Source organism: Diadema antillarum, unplaced genomic scaffold (genome assembly GCF_040938485.1).
Source record: "Diadema antillarum isolate AM-2024a unplaced genomic scaffold, OU_Dant_1.0 seq00000234_RagTag, whole genome shotgun sequence".
Classification (NCBI taxonomy): domain Eukaryota; kingdom Metazoa; phylum Echinodermata; class Echinoidea; order Diadematoida; family Diadematidae; genus Diadema; species Diadema antillarum.
This window is the reverse complement of record NW_027271283.1, coordinates 515,066-534,782: the sequence shown is the minus strand read 5'-3', so window position 1 is coordinate 534,782 and position 19,717 is coordinate 515,066. Positions and strand designations below refer to the sequence as shown.

General features: G+C 40.8%; 1 protein-coding gene across 1 annotated transcript; it reads left to right on the top strand.

The window, feature by feature from the left end:
• The first annotated feature begins 2,105 nt into the window (after positions 1-2,105).
• On the top strand, positions 2,106-16,184 carry LOC139729348 (nudC domain-containing protein 3-like). Its single transcript, XM_071640276.1, has 9 exons — positions 2,106-2,180; positions 7,915-8,027; positions 8,727-8,808; positions 9,532-9,625; positions 10,178-10,418; positions 13,786-13,942; positions 14,556-14,678; positions 15,275-15,463; positions 15,875-16,184. Exons 2-9 carry the CDS (start codon positions 7,918-7,920, stop codon positions 15,971-15,973), a joined length of 1,095 nt encoding a protein of 364 aa, XP_071496377.1. The 5' UTR covers positions 2,106-2,180; positions 7,915-7,917; the 3' UTR covers positions 15,974-16,184.
• The last annotated feature ends 3,533 nt before the right edge of the window (positions 16,185-19,717 follow it).

Below are 19,717 nucleotides of genomic sequence, written 5' to 3'. Positions count from 1 at the left end.
CTCTTCCAACCTCCCTAAACCGGATGACTGCACTGTTTGCACACATTGTTTTGTGTACGGTGCGGTGTGTGTAACCGACACGCAGCGACATTGCGAAAAGCATATTGACTGCTGACCTCTAACCCTGCAAAATAACAACTGGAATTGCCTCGCAAAACTCCCTCGTATAGGTAATAATACGAAACATCCCACCATAAGAAAATTTTGCAATAATGCCTATTTATAAGGAGATACTATTTGCATGGCACGCAACACAACTCAACAGCTGTAAACTTTCGTCCTTCATTCATGATTTTAAATGAATGGATACTGTGTTAGATATCTCAAGCAGGGAATCACTAATGAACGTACTGTGGAGGGGTATACTATTATGTTCACTGTCCTTGGCAAAATCATTATGGGATATAAAGAACAACTACAAAGAAAATCCACAAAAATCGATCCACCAGTCTAGGACCTGTTACTGCCTGCACAGGTACTGTAAAAGTCGAAATTTTCTCGCATTTCGTGCTACCAGAAGCTAGCGCAAAAATAAAAGCATGCGAATATTTTTGCGTGCCATATGTTCCAGTAGCTGATGTCTTGATTTCACGGAATTAAAAACACACAAAACTCTTCTTACCTGGCCAAGCGCGAAAAATCCGTTGCGCAAAAATATTCGCTTTTACAGTACACCGATTTTACGGTACACCGACCACTACACACAAAGACACACAAACCACACACACACACACACACACACAAGCCTCTCCTGCCTGCGATCGCGATGAGTGGTTTGCACAAAATGCGATGGCTGTGGATGGATGAAGGAGGTATCAAAATAGAGGTCTATCGTATTTGATGTTTGATCGTAATTGATGTGGCTCGCTAGGATGTTCAAGGATTAAAGCTACTGTACTGTATTGCAGACTTCTTTACACTTTGCGCCATGATCATGGCAATTTTCTGCAATGCATGATATGCAATGTTATTTTAGTAAATAATGTAAAGCTCGATAATCCTGTAGTGGCGAGCAAAGACACGCGTTATCACACAGTGTTCGACACATCAAAATCGCAGGGTATGGAGGGCTGCCTTTAGGGATGTTATAATTTGTCAAACAGTGTTCCATAAGAGCAGCTCGCCGGCTGCTCAGTGCGTGGTGGTTCATCAGTTCATGGAATATTGTACGAGCTGAAATTTTCGCGGTGGTTTTATTTTCGCGAATTTCATGAATCGCCTTTGAACTGCGAAAAAAATGCGCCAATAAGTAAGTTCAGTTAGACCCTCGCAACCGCGAAATTAACAACACGCGAAAAAAACGTCCTCCAATAATCCAAGTAGCAATTCGCAAAAATATATCTGCAGACCTACGCAAAAATTTCAGCTCGTACAGTATGTGGTATCACTTTGGCACACGGGGAATACCGATAATATTGGGCCATACAGGCATGATCCAAAATAATGTTATTATGTTGACTGAACAACTTGACGGTTAATAAGATACTTGCTTCGATATGGCTATCACACTGAGATTATAATTGTGCAGCGCTCCCGGGCGGGCGCAGGCCCAGATTGGGGTAACGTTGACTGGATCAGACCGGGAGCGCAACCCCGAGGAGACAGCGACAGCAGGGGTCCACGGACCACGGTGGCTACCTTACAGTCACCCGACTGGAATGAAGACCCGCCTTTCGCTGTAGAGACTAGAGTGTTTTACCAATCCAGTTTGATCATTTCGTCTTACAATTTCGACACAAATCTCTTCAATCATTTATTGTTGAGTGAATGAGATAATAAATTAAAGATACTTACAGACAATTAACCTTCGATTTTGGCTTCGTTTGTTCCTCTCTTGTGTGTATGTTTAGGGATGGGCTGCTGCTGACCATTCCGGGGAACTTACCCTACATTGCGCACTTGCACTGTCAACGAGGGATACAAGGAGCGCAATCAGTGTGGGTCGTTCCGCCCGCATGTGTTTTCTGAATGACTTCCGTGTATTTGCTGAAGAGAATCGCGCATGTGATCTTGAAGTCATTCATTTTACGCCTCGGTCGGTCGACAGGAAAGTTCATTCTGTGTGTTCTTGTTGTTTGTACGTCAGAACGCGCGGAGGGAGGAGACATTTTTCGATTTGTGTCTGAGGTGGATTCAAGTTTGTGCTCTTTTTCGGTACCTTGCAGTAAATTCAGAGTGTGGTAAGCTTGAAATCATATTATGGAAAGTTAGTCGTTACACATGGTCAGACTAAGTGTAGTTTAAGATCTCCTATAATTGAAAACAACGCTCTCGCACGTGACAGACGGGTACAAGTGTCCCTGTAATAGTCCCATCCATTTCTGTCTGTGTATTCTTTACCATGGGCCTTTAATTTATAGGTCCTACTCCTACGTCCTAACGATACTAAGATTACTAGGTCTATAGCCCCGGAGACCGCGCCGCAAGGCGCGGTCCTGGGGCGGCTACCTCGCAGTTTAGCTGGAGCAAAAATCACGAATAACTTCCTATTGCCACATACGGCGACTTCACAAATAAAGCATGGCTAAATTTCTATCATAAACACAGTGGCAATAAAAAATGAAATATATTTTACATTAGTTTACCCCATTTGCCTTGGTTCTTCTCACCAATTAATGATCTGGAAACTGCAAAATTTTCCACATTTTTTAGGAGTAGGCCTAAGCGACCTGCCCTAGTGGAGAGCCTTGCTGTCATTTTGAACGTGTATATCCATCATTAGTACGCATCTACGCATGCGTGAACAATGATGTCAACGTTACGGAAGCTCAATGAATAATGCATCATCGCACAGTGCGTAATTACAAGGTGAAATGAATTATTATTATTATTTTGTAAGCGATTCAAGCAGCATTACTGGGTTCTGGGACACATTTCTTCGGCGCATTAAGGGTACGATATAAAATTGCAACACCATGTTGTTGTTGTTATTTAAATTTTTTTGGCGTGTATCATTCATTTATGAATATTTACGCCTGTAGCGAGTAATACAGTAGCTTTTTGTCAAGGCCCTCTCACTGTATGGTGTAGAGAGCCCAGCCAAGTGTGGTAGCACTGCGCACTTGGATGGACTCACTTCGCTCGTCCGTTCGCTCGTCCGTTACAGTGAGAGGGCCTTGACAAAAGGCTAGCAATACAGCTCATGCTGTGCGCATGTGCAAGTTATTGTGAGTTTAATGAGCATCGGTGAGCTGAAGATAATTCGCCTTATAAGACAACATTTTCTGCATCATAAGCAATGAAATGCATCAAACAGTCGCCGATTGGAATCATTTAGGTTTAATCGACCCATGTAAGTATTCCTAGTAGTTTTTGTTGAAAAATTAAGGAAATATAGCGCCGGAACGACACCCGTTTTGTATACAAAACATTAAGATCTGAATGCGGAAAACGGCGCAGCCGCCACACTTCGTATGCCAGCTGTCGCAGTTATAGATCCTAGTGCTCGTGCTCCTCGCTCAGCTCACACGCTGCACTGCGGCAAGATCAAACCAAAACCCTTGGTCTTATACAGAACCTTAGGTACTCCATAGTAAATCTTAATCTTAATGAGCCATACATGTATGATGATACATGCCCACATGCCACAATCAACTCCGTCGCGTTGCTGATTATGTTGTCGCTCTTCATTTTGGAGGGGGGGGGGTCCCTCTAACTTTCTAAGTTAAATTTATGCGAGTCTTCAAAGGGTTCAAGTAGTTGCAGAAATAATTATCATCCAAATGAATGCATAAATGAATAATCAATAAACTGACAAGTCCATTAACGATAGTAATTATGATAACAATCTTAATTATAAATGAAAAATGAGTTGTAAGCAACTACTCCTATGATCCTATGTACAATATGTAGGCCAAGGCTCGCAACACAACTGGGCTGATGTGATGGTATTGCCAACTGGCCTCAACCACCTCCTGGGGTCATCTGTTCCAGTCTTTGATGGTTCTTGGTAAGGAGGAGTTTTGGTGATAAAGAGTTCTGCTTGGTACATATTGGTGGGACCAGGTATTAATAGTTGTGAGTTCTTCTTGGACATGTTTGGGAGTCGTTGAAGTTGTTCTTTAATCATATGTGCAAAATTACTGTAGGGTATGTGTTATCTTGTACAGCATTGCTAGTCTGCAAGAGAGGGCCACTAGACTGCAGTTCCTCTAGTATTGCTGTTACAGTGGATGTATTGTGGTATTGTGTGTCTTCTTCTTTTTGATTATTCTTCCTCCGGTAGTCCAAGATCAGCAGTTTTCCACGTCAAGCTGTTTTACCAAGGTGTAACAAAGATAATGTTGGGACGACCAGCAAAGATGTATTTGAGGAATGTATCGGAGCTACGGAGGAGGCAGCTAGTTGGACATAATGTTGGTAGAAAGAGAGGTGGATATTGGTAGAAAAGGGAACAAATTCCTAGTGGCAAGGATGGAGATGCCATGTGTAGTGAATGCCTGGGTAATCTGATCTGGAGTGAATGCAGCATGATAGTTTGGAGGGCTGGGCAAGAGGCAACAAAGTGGATCACTGGATGGTGTTCTCTTCCTCAATGCTGCAGAGTCTACAGATGAAGGTTGAAGACTTGCCTATGAATATTTATTATCATCAGTTGGTACTGCGTTGGATAAGTCAGGGCCACACACTAACCCATTTTTTCTACTGGTCCGACATGTCTGTTGTACCAGTGTAGTAGGTACCCAGTTTTTCCATTAATACTGATCCATACCTGAAAAAGTTACTGGTTTGACAGTGATTTTTACAGGTCCTGGACCATCGGACCAGTGCCAGTGTGCAGCATTGGGTAAGTGCAAGTTGCTTGCTGGGAGCGGAGTCTTGAGGTACTACAGAGGGAGATGTGGGGGCAGGGCAGCTGGGAACATTCAAGGGCTGGAAGGCTGCTAGTGCTACATTGCTTCCATGGAGCAAGGGTGCACTTATTTTCTATGGCGTCGCAAGCCGGTATAGCATTGTGGTGGTCGTGGATAACCGACGACACAACCTTTTCCAGTTAGGGTAGTCAAAGCCTTAAGGTGCCAGAGAGTACTAAACAGGCTTAAATTGAGCTTGGCAAGAAGCCGCTTCCAGTTGGGGATAGAGGGAGTGTTGTTTGCCAGTGCATGAAGGAGGATCCTGTGCTCGAATCTGTCTGAGGGCAGTGTGACTAGTTGTCCCAAGGAGAGAATAGTACAGAGATCTACTTGAAGGGAGAGAGGAAGCTTGCCTATTAAGAGGAAGACAGCTTCATTCACCGCACTTTTCAGGAGACCAAGATGTTTCTTGAACAGGTCCTGTGCAGAGTCAAGCTTTTCCTGCGACCTTTTGTCGAACTTCACAATGGCAACCTCGCACAACATCCTGTGGATACAGTATGCAGACCACAACTTTGTGATGGTGGGAGGCCAAAAGTTGTTCCGTGAGGCTGGTCCTCCAGTTAGGGAGAACAGGATGTCATGTGACAATGTTTGGAGCTGAGTCTTTACGGTTGCATTGGCTTGGTGACACCTAGGTGAGGATCTGGGTCAACTTCTTGATTTGTTCTTTGTTCAGATGCTAGGTGTGTGTATTACTTCCTATTTGTGGCTGTAGACTAGGATGGCACTCTTCGCTGGATTTATCCTGTATTTCCTGGTGGTAGCATACAGTGTAGGTGTGGGTGATGTTGAGCATCAATTGCAGCTCCTCCGCTGATGAAGCAATTAGGGCAATGTCATCTGCCAAGACAATTACTCCAGCAAGTAGATTTAATATGAAAGTGGCAACCCAAGTCTTCAACTTTCAGCATCTTTATCAGTCCGTCAATGAAGATGTTGTAGAGGAGAGGGGAGAGGATTCCTCCATGCCTAACTCCATTCTGAAGTGGGAAAGTGGAGTTAAAAACACCTTTCCACAGAACCCGACTAGCAGCTCTGTTGTGCATTTCTTAGAGACTGTTATGGTATGGTATGGTATGGTTTATTAGATAAAACGTTCTCGCAGCCAAATGGCTGAATTGTAACATTTCCTCACAAAGACATAATACTACAGTGTACAAGTTTGATTAAAAAACAAAGTATTTACGAATTTCAAATTATTCATCACTTAAAAAAAGAATATCAATTAATATCATTCACAATATAATTCATTGTAGAGTGCTTTGAGGTTCACTTGGGATTGGTGTGGTGGAGAGCTTCTGGAATTAGCCAGAATGCCACACACAGCAAAGCTTTGGCTGCATCTTGGAGTGCTAGGTATATTGATTTTCTTTTCTGGGAAGAGTTGAGTTCAATGATCAACTGGGGTCATTAATATTAGCAGGCAGGAACTGGTGGCTTGAAATCCAAACTGAGGTTCATCTGGAATACTGGTTTCTGTTTGAGAGTCTTCTCTCTTAGGCTGCAGAGCTGTTTCCAGTAGCTTAGACAGAGTTGGGGTCAGCGAGATTCCTCTGTAGCTGGATGGGTCATTAACTGGCTTGTTTCTTCCTTTGTGCAGTGGGATGATAAGAGCCTCTTTCAGAGATACAGGAAGATGTGCAAGTGTAATAGAGTTCTGGGGCAGGAGAAGCAGCCTGCGGAGGATCGGTCCTGAGTGGACCAGGTGCTGTGTCGTAATGTTGTCGAGGCCCCAAACTTTGTGTGGCTTCTTTTCTTCTTCCAGTCTGGTTTTGTACAGTCCGCCTCTGGCATATCATCGTACCTTGTGCTTGTCAAGTGCTGGGTGTACAATGTGCAGGTAAAAATCCTGTACAATTTTCTATGTGCAGCTAAAAACAAGACAAAAGCTCATAGGAGCTTTACAAGTTGCACCTTCTTTTTTGAAGATCTCCAAGGAGGTGCAGCTAATGGTGGAAGGTGGTGGGGAGTTCCACAGCCAAACAGCATCTGGGTAGAACGTGGCTGGAGTTTCTGAGTGGTATCATCAACATGGTGTAAAGTGAGAGTATAATCTCCTGTGAGAGTATGATTTCCTGTGCCTTGTCTGTTGTAACTGAGATGTGATGCATTGGAATGCTGAGCACAGGATTGTAGTTGGATATCTGTGCCCTCCTGATGGTGTGTGGATGGAGATGGTAGATCATCCCTACTGGCACCAGATGAGAGGTCTTGGAAGTAGGCCTGCCAACCCTCCATGATATTCTTACCATGAAAGGTGGTGTCTTTGTATGTCAGGAAGGGGAGGTCTTGTGTCAGAGATCTGCCACACCTATTCAACTTTTTTCAGCTCAAAGTGTAGAATAAGGTGTCATTTCTTTCACTGGTAAGCTCTAACTTCCCCTGTGTAGCTAAATTTTAGGATGCTTCTGATTGCCTGAGAGATCTTCTAAAGGACTGTTTGACCTCCAAGTATGACTTCCACAGAAGGTACCCATCTTTTAGTTTCTCGGCCAGCTTCCATTTTTTCCAGGTTGATATTCCAGGAGAGTGAGTAAGCGCTCTTCACCTTCTGCAGGACTGCACGATAACCCTGTTTTTCTATTGGTCCGACCTGTCTTTCGGACCAGTAAGTACCCAGTTTTTCTATTTTTTACTAGTCCATTCCTGAAAAAGGTTACTGGTCCAAGAATAATTCTTACTGGTCCTGGACCATCAGACCAGTGCCAGTGTGCAGTGTTGCCTTCTGTGTCCACTGGGGTTTGCCTTGCTTCCTGTCTTTGTGGACTCTGTAGGGAAGCTTAGGTGAGTGTTCTAGCATCTGCTCTTGAAGATGTATTGATAGACGATCTATGCCATCCTGGTCCAGTGGCAAATCAAATGGAATGAATTAACCCGCAAAACAGCTCTCAATACTAATAAATCTTAGTGTCATCATGCATGTTCATTGCTTGTCATGAGGAGAAGTAACTACCAACTACAGAGTATGGTAGGTAGTACTAGTAGTCACTAGTACAAGCACTTTTCATCAAGCAAACACAATGCATGATGTCTGTATTTCTTTTTCTTTTTTCCCCAGAACATGGCAGACACCACAAGTGGACGCTTTGATGCTAATCTTGGAGACATTATGCAGAATGTGAGACAGATAGATTCTTTCTTGGATGTTGTCTTTGAATTCTTATATAGGAGGTAAGCAGTTTGGCGCTAATGTACTTCTGTATCCATGAATATCTCAAATTCTCCTTAACCAAATTACACCAAACTCACAGCACTTACTATATAGCTTATTTCCAATCATTCACCTGATACTGAACCAAAGCAGTTGCTGGAAAGCATCAATAATATCAATGTTGACTTTCGTGTCATTGCTCAAAACAACTCTTGAGAGATTGTGGTGTACACTGCCTACACAATCTGAAACTGAAGTTGGCCATATAATATTGTGCAATGTACCATATTTCAGGGCCAGGACTCTACATGTTAGCTAGATATCAATGTACAATGATTATGGTAAGTTGAAAGAAGTCAGTTGAGAAATATGCACATGCATAAATTTGTCTGTCTATCTTTGTTTGTTTGTCTGTTTGTGGTTGTGTGCTCTCTATAATCTAGGAAATGCATTTCTCAAGGCACTTCATTCATCTTGCTGTAAATCATTTGAACACTGATTATTAGCCCCTGGCTACTTGAAAGATTATTGACTATTAAACTTCTACTTCAGATTGTGCAGACAATCATAATTTCTCTCAAAACAGAGGCAAAATAGCTCTTTTTCTTGATTTAAAGAATTTAATGACAGGGGGTTATATACCGGTACAAATTTCAAAAGAACATTATTTTCCATTGGTGTTGAAGTTTTTATTCCTTTATTCCTTCTTATTTGCACAGGACTGACTTCTACCACATAATGAAGCATGAGGATGATACGATTGGATTGCCGCCAGGTATAGCTCGCAAATATGTGATGCAGGTAACATTTCCATCATACTCTTCTTGGGTCGGATTGTCATAGAACAAACTAGTATGTGGTAGCCTTCATCGGTTGGTAGCATTTTTTGCATCAGACAACAAACCTTGGCAGTATTTGTAACTGCTGCATACTAGGCATGGTTATCTTTAGCTGTGATTGTCCTGAATAATTTCTCTGAAGTTATATTCTATCATTGAAATTTTTGGAAAATACAAAATATGGCTCTCCATGCACTGTATTGCAAGAGCAATAGCAGGTGTAGCTTTTTATATCTTGTTCATTTACTATGTCATTATTAATGGTGTTATATTTGGATACATTTTTTCCCCACCCTTGCCTAATGTTTTGAAATGTTGTCTTACTCCAGCACTGATATGGCTAACATTTTATGAACCTGTTTATTCACAATGCTTCTGGTCATACTGTTTGTTGTACAGGCAACTCCCATTATAACAAAGTCCTCAGGACCAGCAGTTTTGCTGTTGTTGTTGTTTTGTTTTGTTTTTTTTTGGTTATATCGAAATTTCATAATAGCTGAACAGTAAAGTACACATTCTAAGACACATTAATGTTTTGGGGGAACTGAATTTTTACCTCATTGTAACAAGAATTTTGTCATAAATGCGTTTGTTTTAACAAGAGTACACTGTACATTGTACAAAGCAATGAGTCTGAGTGTTGTACAATGTTTTCCCCTCCCATCTTTTCTTGCAATGCATCTAGGCATATATGAAGTATGAACGCATGTCACAGGAAATAGAAAAGAAAGTGTCATCCAAGGGGGAGAAAAAAGGCGCTGCTGCTGAGAATGTGGATGGTGAGTCAGCCTCTGTATCTTCTATCTTTTGCTACTTTACACTCTGTGTACTTTAGATGATGCCCCTCCAAATGATCATATCAGCAATAAAAAAAAAAAGATATGTGTCAACATTAGGCAGAGACTAGTAAATGTAAACGTTGACACCAGATAACATCTTCAGATGAAATGAGTAGTACAACACACCTCTAGAATTTAGAAAATGTAACATTTTTTTCTTTTCTGTTTCTTTTTTTAAGGAACTGGACAGTTATCCCATTGCAGTCTCTATAGTCGCGCTCTGTGTGCAAAGACATTTGCATTTTATATACAGTTCATATTGTATTTTGAAACAATTATTATCATTGAATGAATGTATGAATTGAATTGAATTGAAGGCTCATTTCTATGTATATGTTATCCCAGAGCCAGTAAGCAAGACTAGGAGATGAAGTTGTAATAAGAATTTAAGACATTAGTGACGAGAGAGTTATGACTGATGATGTGAACAAAGGCTTCTGCCATATGAAGCAATCATTAAACTGTCATTCAATATCTGCCCCCAATACAAAGAGCCACCTCCTGCATTGGAGACAGTGGAAGTGGCCACCACGGACACCTCAGAGCTTCCGGGTGGTCCCAGGCCAGTGGGCGGTACCTGTGCTGAGACAGGGGCCAGTACTGATGGCCCGCAGCCAGTAATGACCAACCCAGACACCGGTGAGGTCATTCAGGGGTGTGGTGGAGCAACTGGAGGTCAGAGGTCAACAACGACAACAACAACAACAAAGGATAAGACTTCAACTTCAAAAGAGTAGGTCATTGAATTCATTTGATGTGAACTCAGTCCTGGTAGTAGAGCAAAGATTCTTTGTCTGTAAATAGGAAAGTTGCTGCTGCTGTTGTTGTTGTTGTTGTTCTTGGTGTTGTTGTTGTTGTTGTTGTTGTTGTTGTTGTTGTTGTTGTTGTTGTTGTTGTTGTTGTTGTTGTTGTTGTTGTTGTTGTTGTTGTTGTTGTTGTTATGCCTCCGCCACGAAGTGGTGCCGGAGGCATTATGTTTTCGGGTTGTCCGTCCGTCCGTCCGTCCGTCCTTCCGTCCGTCCGTAATGAATTTTGTGGACAGGGTAACTATCAAAACCTTTTGAGGTATCCTAATGAAACTTGGCATGTATGTGTATTAGGGGGTGAAGTTGTGCCTATCAACTTTTGGGTGCACATGCTCAAGGTCAAAGGTCAAAAGGTCAAGGTCAAATACCTAAAATTTCACTATTTCCACCATATCTATGCAATGCCTGAAGATATTTTCTTGAAACTTAGTGTATACATATATTACCCAATTAAGATTCTCTGGTGAAAGTTTGGGTCATGAGGTCAAAGGTCAAAGGTCAAAAGGTCAAGTAATAATATTAAAACTTCACCTTTTTTCTCTGTACCTTGGAAATTGTTCAAGGTATCTTCATAGAACATAGCATATATATATGTACTGACTAGCAGTGATTATCTAAAGAATTTAGGGTTCGTGGGGTCAAAGGTCAGGGGTCAAAGGTCAAGGGCAGCACTTCAAAATTTTACTATTTCCGTCATGTTTATGCAATGCCAGCAGGATTATTATTTTTTTTTAACTTGGTGTAATATGCATGTATAACCCAATAGAAATTCTCTGGAAAGTTTTTTTTTTTCTTTTGTTTTTGCCTCAAAGGTCAAAAGGTCAAAAATCAAGTGAAAGTGCTGAACTAAGTTTTTCCTCCATATCTCCGAAGTGGCTCAAGTTACCTTGAAATGTACTACATATTTATGCATGTTTTGCCTGACAGTGATTATCTTATGAATTTTAGGGTCAAAGACCAGATGAAATTGGTAACAATTTACTATTCAATACAGAAATTGCACTTTTTCTCCATACCTTGAAAATTACTCAATGCATAAATGTATGAATGGGTCAAAGTCAAGGTAAAGTCCTTAAATCCCAAATACATGCTCTCCTATTCATCCAATTAAACCTAGGTCAAGGAAGGTGAACATTCCAACACATTTGTGACGAACTTGTCATTTTGATATTTTGCCAATTTTGTGAAAATGTAATCACACATTGTCTACATGTACTATCTTGACCTTTTAGGAGAATCATGCATTATGGCGGAGGCATACCAGTCGCCATAGCGACATTTCTAGTTGTTGTATTGAAATGAGAATTTATGAAGGCCTTTTGGATGAAGAGGGAACTTGTCTGCATTTGGTTGTACCAGAGTCCAACAGATAGAAAGGTGTTGCTTAATGAAGCTTTAGATATGTGTATCAAAAGTGGCTATGTATGATATCAAGGACATTTTATCCATGGGCGTAGGTCTTCTGGGATGTAGTTTAAACAGTGATGAAAGTTAGTTTTAGTGAAAGCACTTCCCGAAATGATATTGCTGAATATTGCAGATTATGGTAAACCATGAACACTCTAAGATTTACATAGACTTGATATGTATACTCTTTCAGTTTCCAGTGGGTAAATTTCCAATATTTCCAGTGGTGCTTTCTTTTGGGTATTTGCCAATGAGGAAATAACAATGATTTGAAGTGATTTGTTTTACATCACCACCAGGAAAGCAATAAATGCTTGTAAACCAAGCAGCCATGAAACCAATAGAGCTCTTTAAGTCCCTCCGAAAGACGAAACAAAAGTATGAAGCACCATGCCTAGCCATAAACCATAGCCTGTTTATTACCACTTGGTCTACTATCAGATGGTCTACTTCCCAGTTTGGCTTCTTATCGCATCGTCTAATGACCAGATGGTCTAACTGCAGTTTTGTCTCCTTGGACTTTTTCCCATTTTGTCTAATAAACTGAGGGTATTAGACGAAGTGGGCAAAGCCCATCTGGAAGTAGACCAACTGGTACAGTTATTAGGTTAAGTGGCAATTGGACTAAATGGTCAATAGATGAACTGGTTGTAGATGGACTGGGATTAGACTATGTGGGTTGAGACCAAATGGCTATTAGACCAAGTGGGAGTAGACCAACTGCTAGATCACCGCATATCCACCGCAGCCAGGGAACTTGAACTAGGAACCTTATGATTTCAGGACTACGACAGTTTTGCACTTTTGCAGTAATACAGATTTTAAAATTAGTTATCTTTGTTATCATCTTGTCACACATTGATGGAACATCCACTTCTTCTTGTGTATGCAGCAGCTAAGTAATGTCTCTCAGTTGTTCTAGCCAAGTTACAGTCTCAGGAGTAGGGTGTGTTAGGTCCATGTTGTTAGGTGGTCAGAGATCAGGGCACTTACTCAAGATGTGTTGAGCAGTCTGTTCTGGTGCACCACACTGGCAAGCTGCTGACAAGCACAGCCCCCACCGATGCATGGCTACGTTGAAACGCCCAACTCCCGTTCGAATCTGATTCAATGGCACTCACTCCCTCCTTGGGAGGTTCGGACCTGGGGGACAGATGTATTGGGCTTGATAACGAGTTGGGCAGGTTGTGGAGTGTCTTGCCAGCTTGCTCTCCACGCCATGCCCGGCAGATGTTAAAGTCTGATCCCCTCAGCGTTGTTGCGTGGCGGGAGAAAGGGCGACGGGACTTCAGTCGCTGCTGCTTGCCCAGAGATAGAGAGCCCTCAACTACATCTTGGAGGAGGTTGTTCGGGTGGCTGGAGGCCTTGGTGACCAGCTTATGGGTATGGAGTTCTCGACGTGTTGGAGCGGGAGCAATGCCTTAAAGAATAGGGAGAAATTCTGTTGGTGTTGGCCGGAGACATCCTGTAATGAGCCTCAAGGTGTCATTCAGGACCGTGTCAAGTTTCTTGGTGTGAGAGCTCATACACCACGCAGGGGAGGCGTATTCCGCGGCACTGTATACCAGTGCTAGTGCACTGGTGCGAAGAGTGGTTGCACTGGCACCCCACTTTGAGCCTGCAAGTCGGCAAAGGGGATTGTTCCTTGAGGACACTTATGGACTTATAGCCTTGAGGTGCTCCTTGTAGGTCAACTGCCTATCCAACTGCACTCCAAGGTAGGTTGGTGTGGCATTCTAAGGGAGAAGTTTGCCAACATCCACTGACCCAACTGACCAGTTTCCACTCTATTAATTTATACAACTTTTTATCTTCTCCTGTATGCTTGATCACAGAGTGCTGATTTACTATGCTCTACCAATTTTATCTGCTATTTCATGAATGTAGGCTGCAGCTGAACAAAGCGGACACATACAACGGTGCGCTGAGAGAAAACTATGCATGGTCACAGACACTAAAAGATGTGGACATCAAAGTATTTGTGCCGTCAAACGTTACCAAAGCCAAGCAGGTCACCGTCGACGTCAAGAATGATCAGATAAAGGTTGGTATTTTCCCTTCTGTGAATATGTGATCGTTGCCTTTTCTTTATTGGTATGGTCAAACTGAAAGACATAATTTGATTTCATATTAACTTCACTCAAGCCATGAGCTGTTGTCATTAATTGTATAAATCACTCATCGTCCAAGGTTTGTTGTGCATAATGTTTACTGATTTTCCTCTGTTAAATGTGCATGATTGAATCCTTTCAATCAAATTCTATAAACAGGTAACGATATTTGGCTAATTAACACAATTCTAGAACTTATAGAGCTGAATTTCTTTAGTCGATAACTGCGTTAGTTGTCGAGGATTTAAATATGTAGTACATATGTAGTTGCTTTTCATTTTGTATTTTTGTAGAGGCGGTTCTTTCTAATAGTATGGAGGAGATAATACAGCTCATATTCAAAACTCTAGTGTCATTTCAGAAGTGGTAGAGCCAAGATTGCGTAATGTGAATATGTTCAAGTGCAAAGATGTTCAGTGGACGAAAATCAAGAGTTTCTTTGGTCTGGATCTATTTGCCTTGTTGATAAATAGTCTTTTTCACAATAATATTATGCCTATTTCATGAACGTGAAGCACATGATAAATGTTTGTGCCCTTGACCTAGGTATCCATGAAGGGTTCCTCAAGTGACGGCCAAGGAGAAAAGGTTCTTGTCGAGGGTCAACTTGTAGAGAAGGTCAAAGGTGAAGAGTCAATATGGAGCCTGGAGCCTGGCAAATGCATACAGGTGGTTATTATTGATTTTTTCTGCCATATGTGATGACTTTTCAAAGTTAATGTACTTACATGTAAATACAGGCCACCTGTCATATACAGCCACAAAATAGATTCCCCCCTTCAATAAATTACCAAACCTTCAAGCAACACATAAATTCCCCCCCCCCCCCCGAAAGGCCACTTAAAAAACCCTGTCTATATAGCAACCACCTGTCTATAATGGCCACTTTTTTGTTTCCCTTGGGTGCTGCTATAGATAGGTTTGACTGTGTGTATGTATTATTATGTATATACAGGGCTTGACATCCGTGGCCCAGGGCCACTAAAAATTGACGTTGGGCCACCAAGTTTCTGAAAACGCTATATTTCGGTGGCCCGATAGGGCAGCTAAAATTTTAATTAGATTTTGATATTTTCTTCATAATGGGCCAGTACTTTTCAATTTCAAAGATTTTAGTGGCTCGAAAGAGCCACCAGAGAACAAAGTTAGTGCTGAGCCGTGGTATGTGTATGTGCAGTGCACATACGTATACAACAAAGCATTTATGTATCTGATTTTTATCCTTTGTCAGCCATTGATTTGATTCTGATTTGTATTGAAAACAGCTGAATTTGGAGAAGCGCAAGCAGACATGGTGGAAGGCGGTGTTTGTGGGAGAGCCAGAGATTGACCAGAAGAGTATTGACAACGTCCAGTATGTCCATGAGATGGACGATGAGTCTCAGCTGGACTACCAGAGAGTCATGTACGACATGGAGCGCAAGAGACAAGGCTTGCCGACGAGCAAAGAGCAGGTAGCGTAGGATCACCAACCAACTTTTATTGTTCATAACTTGTGAAGAGTTATGTTGACTATTTTGTCCTGCTGTTCATACTGATCTTGTCTGAGGAAAAAAAAAAAATTAAAAGTTACAAACCCCCTTACTTCACAATTGCTCCGGTCGTATTTTCTACAAGGACTGAGGATTATGGTTAGGATTATGTTTGTGGGTAGAATTAATGTTTGGCTTAGTGCACAGATATTTCATGGGAGCAATTGTCACAGGAGCAAATGTCCTGGAATCGTGAAGTCCAGTTTAATTTAGTTATTGACCAGGATTAACAAAACAGCTTGACAAGTTGCATCTAAGTTCACAGGCACATTAAGAGTTTGGGGTGAATTGGCTCAGTGGTCAGAGCTCTCTCTCTTTCTTTCTCTCTTCCAGGAAACCCACAGCATGCTGAGAAAGGCTTGGGATGCCGAAGGGTCACCGTTCAAAGGGACAGAGTTTGACCCTTCAAAGGTCAACATCTCCGCATCCTGAGTGGACCTTTGGCATCGTATGACATTCCAAGTTATGGCCGACCCTTGACCTGTTCCATGAACTGTGATTTGTATGTCGCCCTCTTGGGGTGTACATGGTGTAACTGTGAAAGTGGAATTACAGGGTGAAGTTGCTACATCTGGAAAATGAAGAGTGACTTATCTGATAGCAGCCATCATATGGCTGTCAATAGTGGCAATAACTGTCTTGAGTTAAGTGCATGTGCATGAAATGGACTATACGAGGCTGCCTAGAGGACTACTGTACACTCACATCAACACAGTCATGTGTACTGCAGAAATGAAGGCACATTTAATGAACTACATGTAGAGATTCCTGCAGGTGCAAGCTGTGTTCATTTCGTAGCTCTTTCAAAGAATGATCAAAATGTTGGCATGATCATATTGATATATTCTAATTGCTCATTTACGTACTGTAAAACATGATATTTTAGCAGCATGAAATTCTCACAAATTGGAGCTGACAGCCTTTTTCACAGCATGAAGTTTTCGCGAAGTCCCTCTGGCATTCAATGCATATAGTGTAGACAAGAGCCTTCGCGTGCGTTTTAATTTCGTGAATCTTGGCTCTCGCGAAATTCGCGTAATTAAAATTCATGCGAACATTCCTCATTTTACAGTACATGCAAACGAAATGCTAATGTTGATACCGCTTGTAGTAACTCTGCCACTTGTTTTAAAGGCCATTGCGTTTTGACGGAGCGAAATGACAAGGCCTTGGTCCTTGGTGAGATCTCTAGTCTGCAACAGACATTAGCAGATGTTGACTTTGTCTGCTTGTTTTACAATTTGTACACATTTGGGCATTATTTGTCTACAGAAAGTACACTCAGTTTTGTATGTGTGATATGAACTGTCTTCTGAAAATTCTGTTGAATTAGAAATGTGTGAAGAGGAAGTATTTCTGAGCCATTTTCTTCATTTCCTATTCTTTTACTTCAAGTTTCAGTGAAGACAGAAGTCCTTGTTCTTTTAATCTTTTCTGATTCTTCATCATCCTCATCTTCATCCTTGTCTTCTTCAGCATTGTTGCCATAAAGTATTATTAATGTACATGTAAGGTAAAAATCACCATTCCTTGACCTTGGTCTGAAAGTGACACGTGCAATTTACTAAGTATTTATAATTTAAAGGGATGGTATAGTATTGGTAGAGATGAGAATTGGGCTTTTAGCTTTTTGCAAGATACCAAGAAACCACTTATGAAATAGTACAGAACATTCTATTCTAAGAGGCATTCAAAGTTTATTTGATGAAAATCGGTTTTGGACTGGCTGAGACATCCAAAATCAAAGTAAAACAAAGCGACCGTAATAAAGGGTGGGTCCCACCTTTTATTAGGATTGCTCTGTTTTGGATATCACTACCATTTCAAAGCCAATTTTCATCGAATAAATGTTCAATTCCTCTTAAAATTACATGCTCTTTCACATTTCATAAGAGGTTTCTCATTATCTCAACAGAAAATGTTAGAAACCTGAACTTAGGTCTCAACCAAAACTATACAATCCCTTTAAATACATTTGCGAGTACAAGTAGGGATTAAAGAGACATGCAGTTTGCTCTTTTTAACACTAAATGATATTAATTGCTCTATCTCTTTGTTTTAGTTTTGTAAATCAAGCTGATCAATTTTTATGTCAATTTCGGTTATCAGAAGACAATACAATGTATGACTTTGTTGTAAAGACATAATTGTATTCATATTGCACAAAGCTGGAGTCTTAGTACATCTGTCCTGAATAGGTACAGATATTATATTTGTGAAACTGTACATGAAGCAAATGATGGTAATTACAATGAATTAAAATAGCTACATAGTGCCTGACTTGCCAGAATTGTGAGTTTGATCCACCTAATCTGTTTAATTCCACTGATAATTCAGCAGCATTTCATGCTTTTCAGCCTGGATGCTATGAAGCTGCGCAAGCAATCATTGAATTCATGCCGCAATTTCAACCAACCAGAGTCAAGAATTAATCAAATGATGTACAATATATAAACATATGTTCCTACATTTGTTGCATCAAAGGATAATTTGGTTACTCCGCATGTTGAATATGCATGATGAAAATGTATCAAAATTGTATAAAAAAGACCAAAACATAATAATTGCTAAATGGTATGAGAAAAAGAGAATGCATAGCTTTTGCATGGTACACGTGGTGCATCTATGGATTCCTTCACTCGAGTATAGAGTGTTGAAATGAAGGTAAGCATGTTTCTGCATTCCAACTACGTATTATTGTATTCAGTTCAATAAAAACAAACAAACAAAACTTATTCGTATTTCACCACTTCTTTTCTTTGCTTTTGTGAAAGGAAATATTCCTAGATAGCCGACTAACTTGTGGAGTCAGTATTATATGCCTAGTCTTGCCGAGAATAAAGACTGTTTTCAGGTTTACCAGCAGTTACATCTGCTAGAACATGTAACACAACCGGGAATACATGTATGCGTGTATATGTGTGCTTCAGATATTTGTGTGTAATAACAGTAAGACATACATGTAACTGCATGAAAAAAGACTTGCTGAATGTACATAATATTGTACGTATGACATTGTATTCAGATTCAGTACACAGGATGATTTCATTTAAAAGACAACAAGAATGAAATTATGATAGCAAGTATTCATGATTTAATTGAACATACAAACATTGTACATGTATTATAAAATTATCATACCTTTCATTGTGCATGCCATATGATATGGTATACAACTTTCTTTCTTTCTTTCTTTGACACACTTCAAATACATATACCACAGGTAATTTCCCATCACATTTTTTTTTTCAACTAGAGCAACAATCATAACATTGCAGTTACCATGGATAATGACCAATCAGCTGTGAGTATTGATTTCACCATGTACCTGTGTGGAATTGGGCCTAGATGCTTCTTCAGACTTTTTATGAAATATTTGTTGAATGTGCCACAACCAAGTAGGAGTATGACAATGGAAAGTAGTATTCTAGCCCCCTGAGATGACATCTAAACCCAGCAATATACAGTGCACTCCCGTTACAACGAACACGGTTATAACGAAATTTTGTTGTAATGAAGTAAAACTTCTGGTCCCAAAATTATCGCCATTAAAGTCTATGGTACAAAATTCACTTATAACGAACACAGTTACAACGAAATTTTCGTTATAACGAAGTCTTTTCCGAGCGCCACTGACAAAGAAAAACAAAAGAAATGTGCTTCGCTATAATGAACTGAGGATCGCTTTAGAAAATACGTAGTGGAATGAGTATTTATAGCGTCTCTGCATGGGCGAACGCGTCACATCACTGTGTGTTTGCTTGGTGTGTCACGCACAGTTTCCGAGGGGAACTTGCGTTATTGTAATACAATAATCTGAAATTGAATATTAACTATTTGTTTTATTGTTCACATAGCTTTCCAGTGTATGACGGAGTATTCAACAAACAGAATATGATATATGCGTGGCTTCCGTGTTTTCGTTATATATTGTATTTGTTCGGTTATAACGAAAGAAAACCGCCGGTCCCGAGCATTTCGTTATAACGGGAGTGCACTGTAATAGGATGAGACTAGAAGACAGACTTGAGCCAGACACCTCTACAATGAAGGTTTCATCTTCTTGGCTGTCAAATCTGTTGTGGAAGATTACACTGCTCCATTCTTCCCCCCCCCCCCCCCCAAGAAAAAGATGGGAAAAAAATGATACAGGATACTGGAAACAAATCACTTTGC

Excerpts from the sequence above, each read along its gene's own strand:
- LOC139729348 (XM_071640276.1), top strand. The coding sequence starts at position 7,918 with ATGGCAGACACCACAAGTGGACGCTTTGATGCTAATCTTGGAGACATT. Across the intron at positions 10,419-13,785 it reads AAGACTTCAACTTCAAAAGA|GCTGCAGCTGAACAAAGCGG; the intron begins GTAGGTCATTGA and ends TCATGAATGTAG. Across the intron at positions 13,943-14,555 it reads TCAAGAATGATCAGATAAAG|GTATCCATGAAGGGTTCCTC; the intron begins GTTGGTATTTTC and ends CCCTTGACCTAG.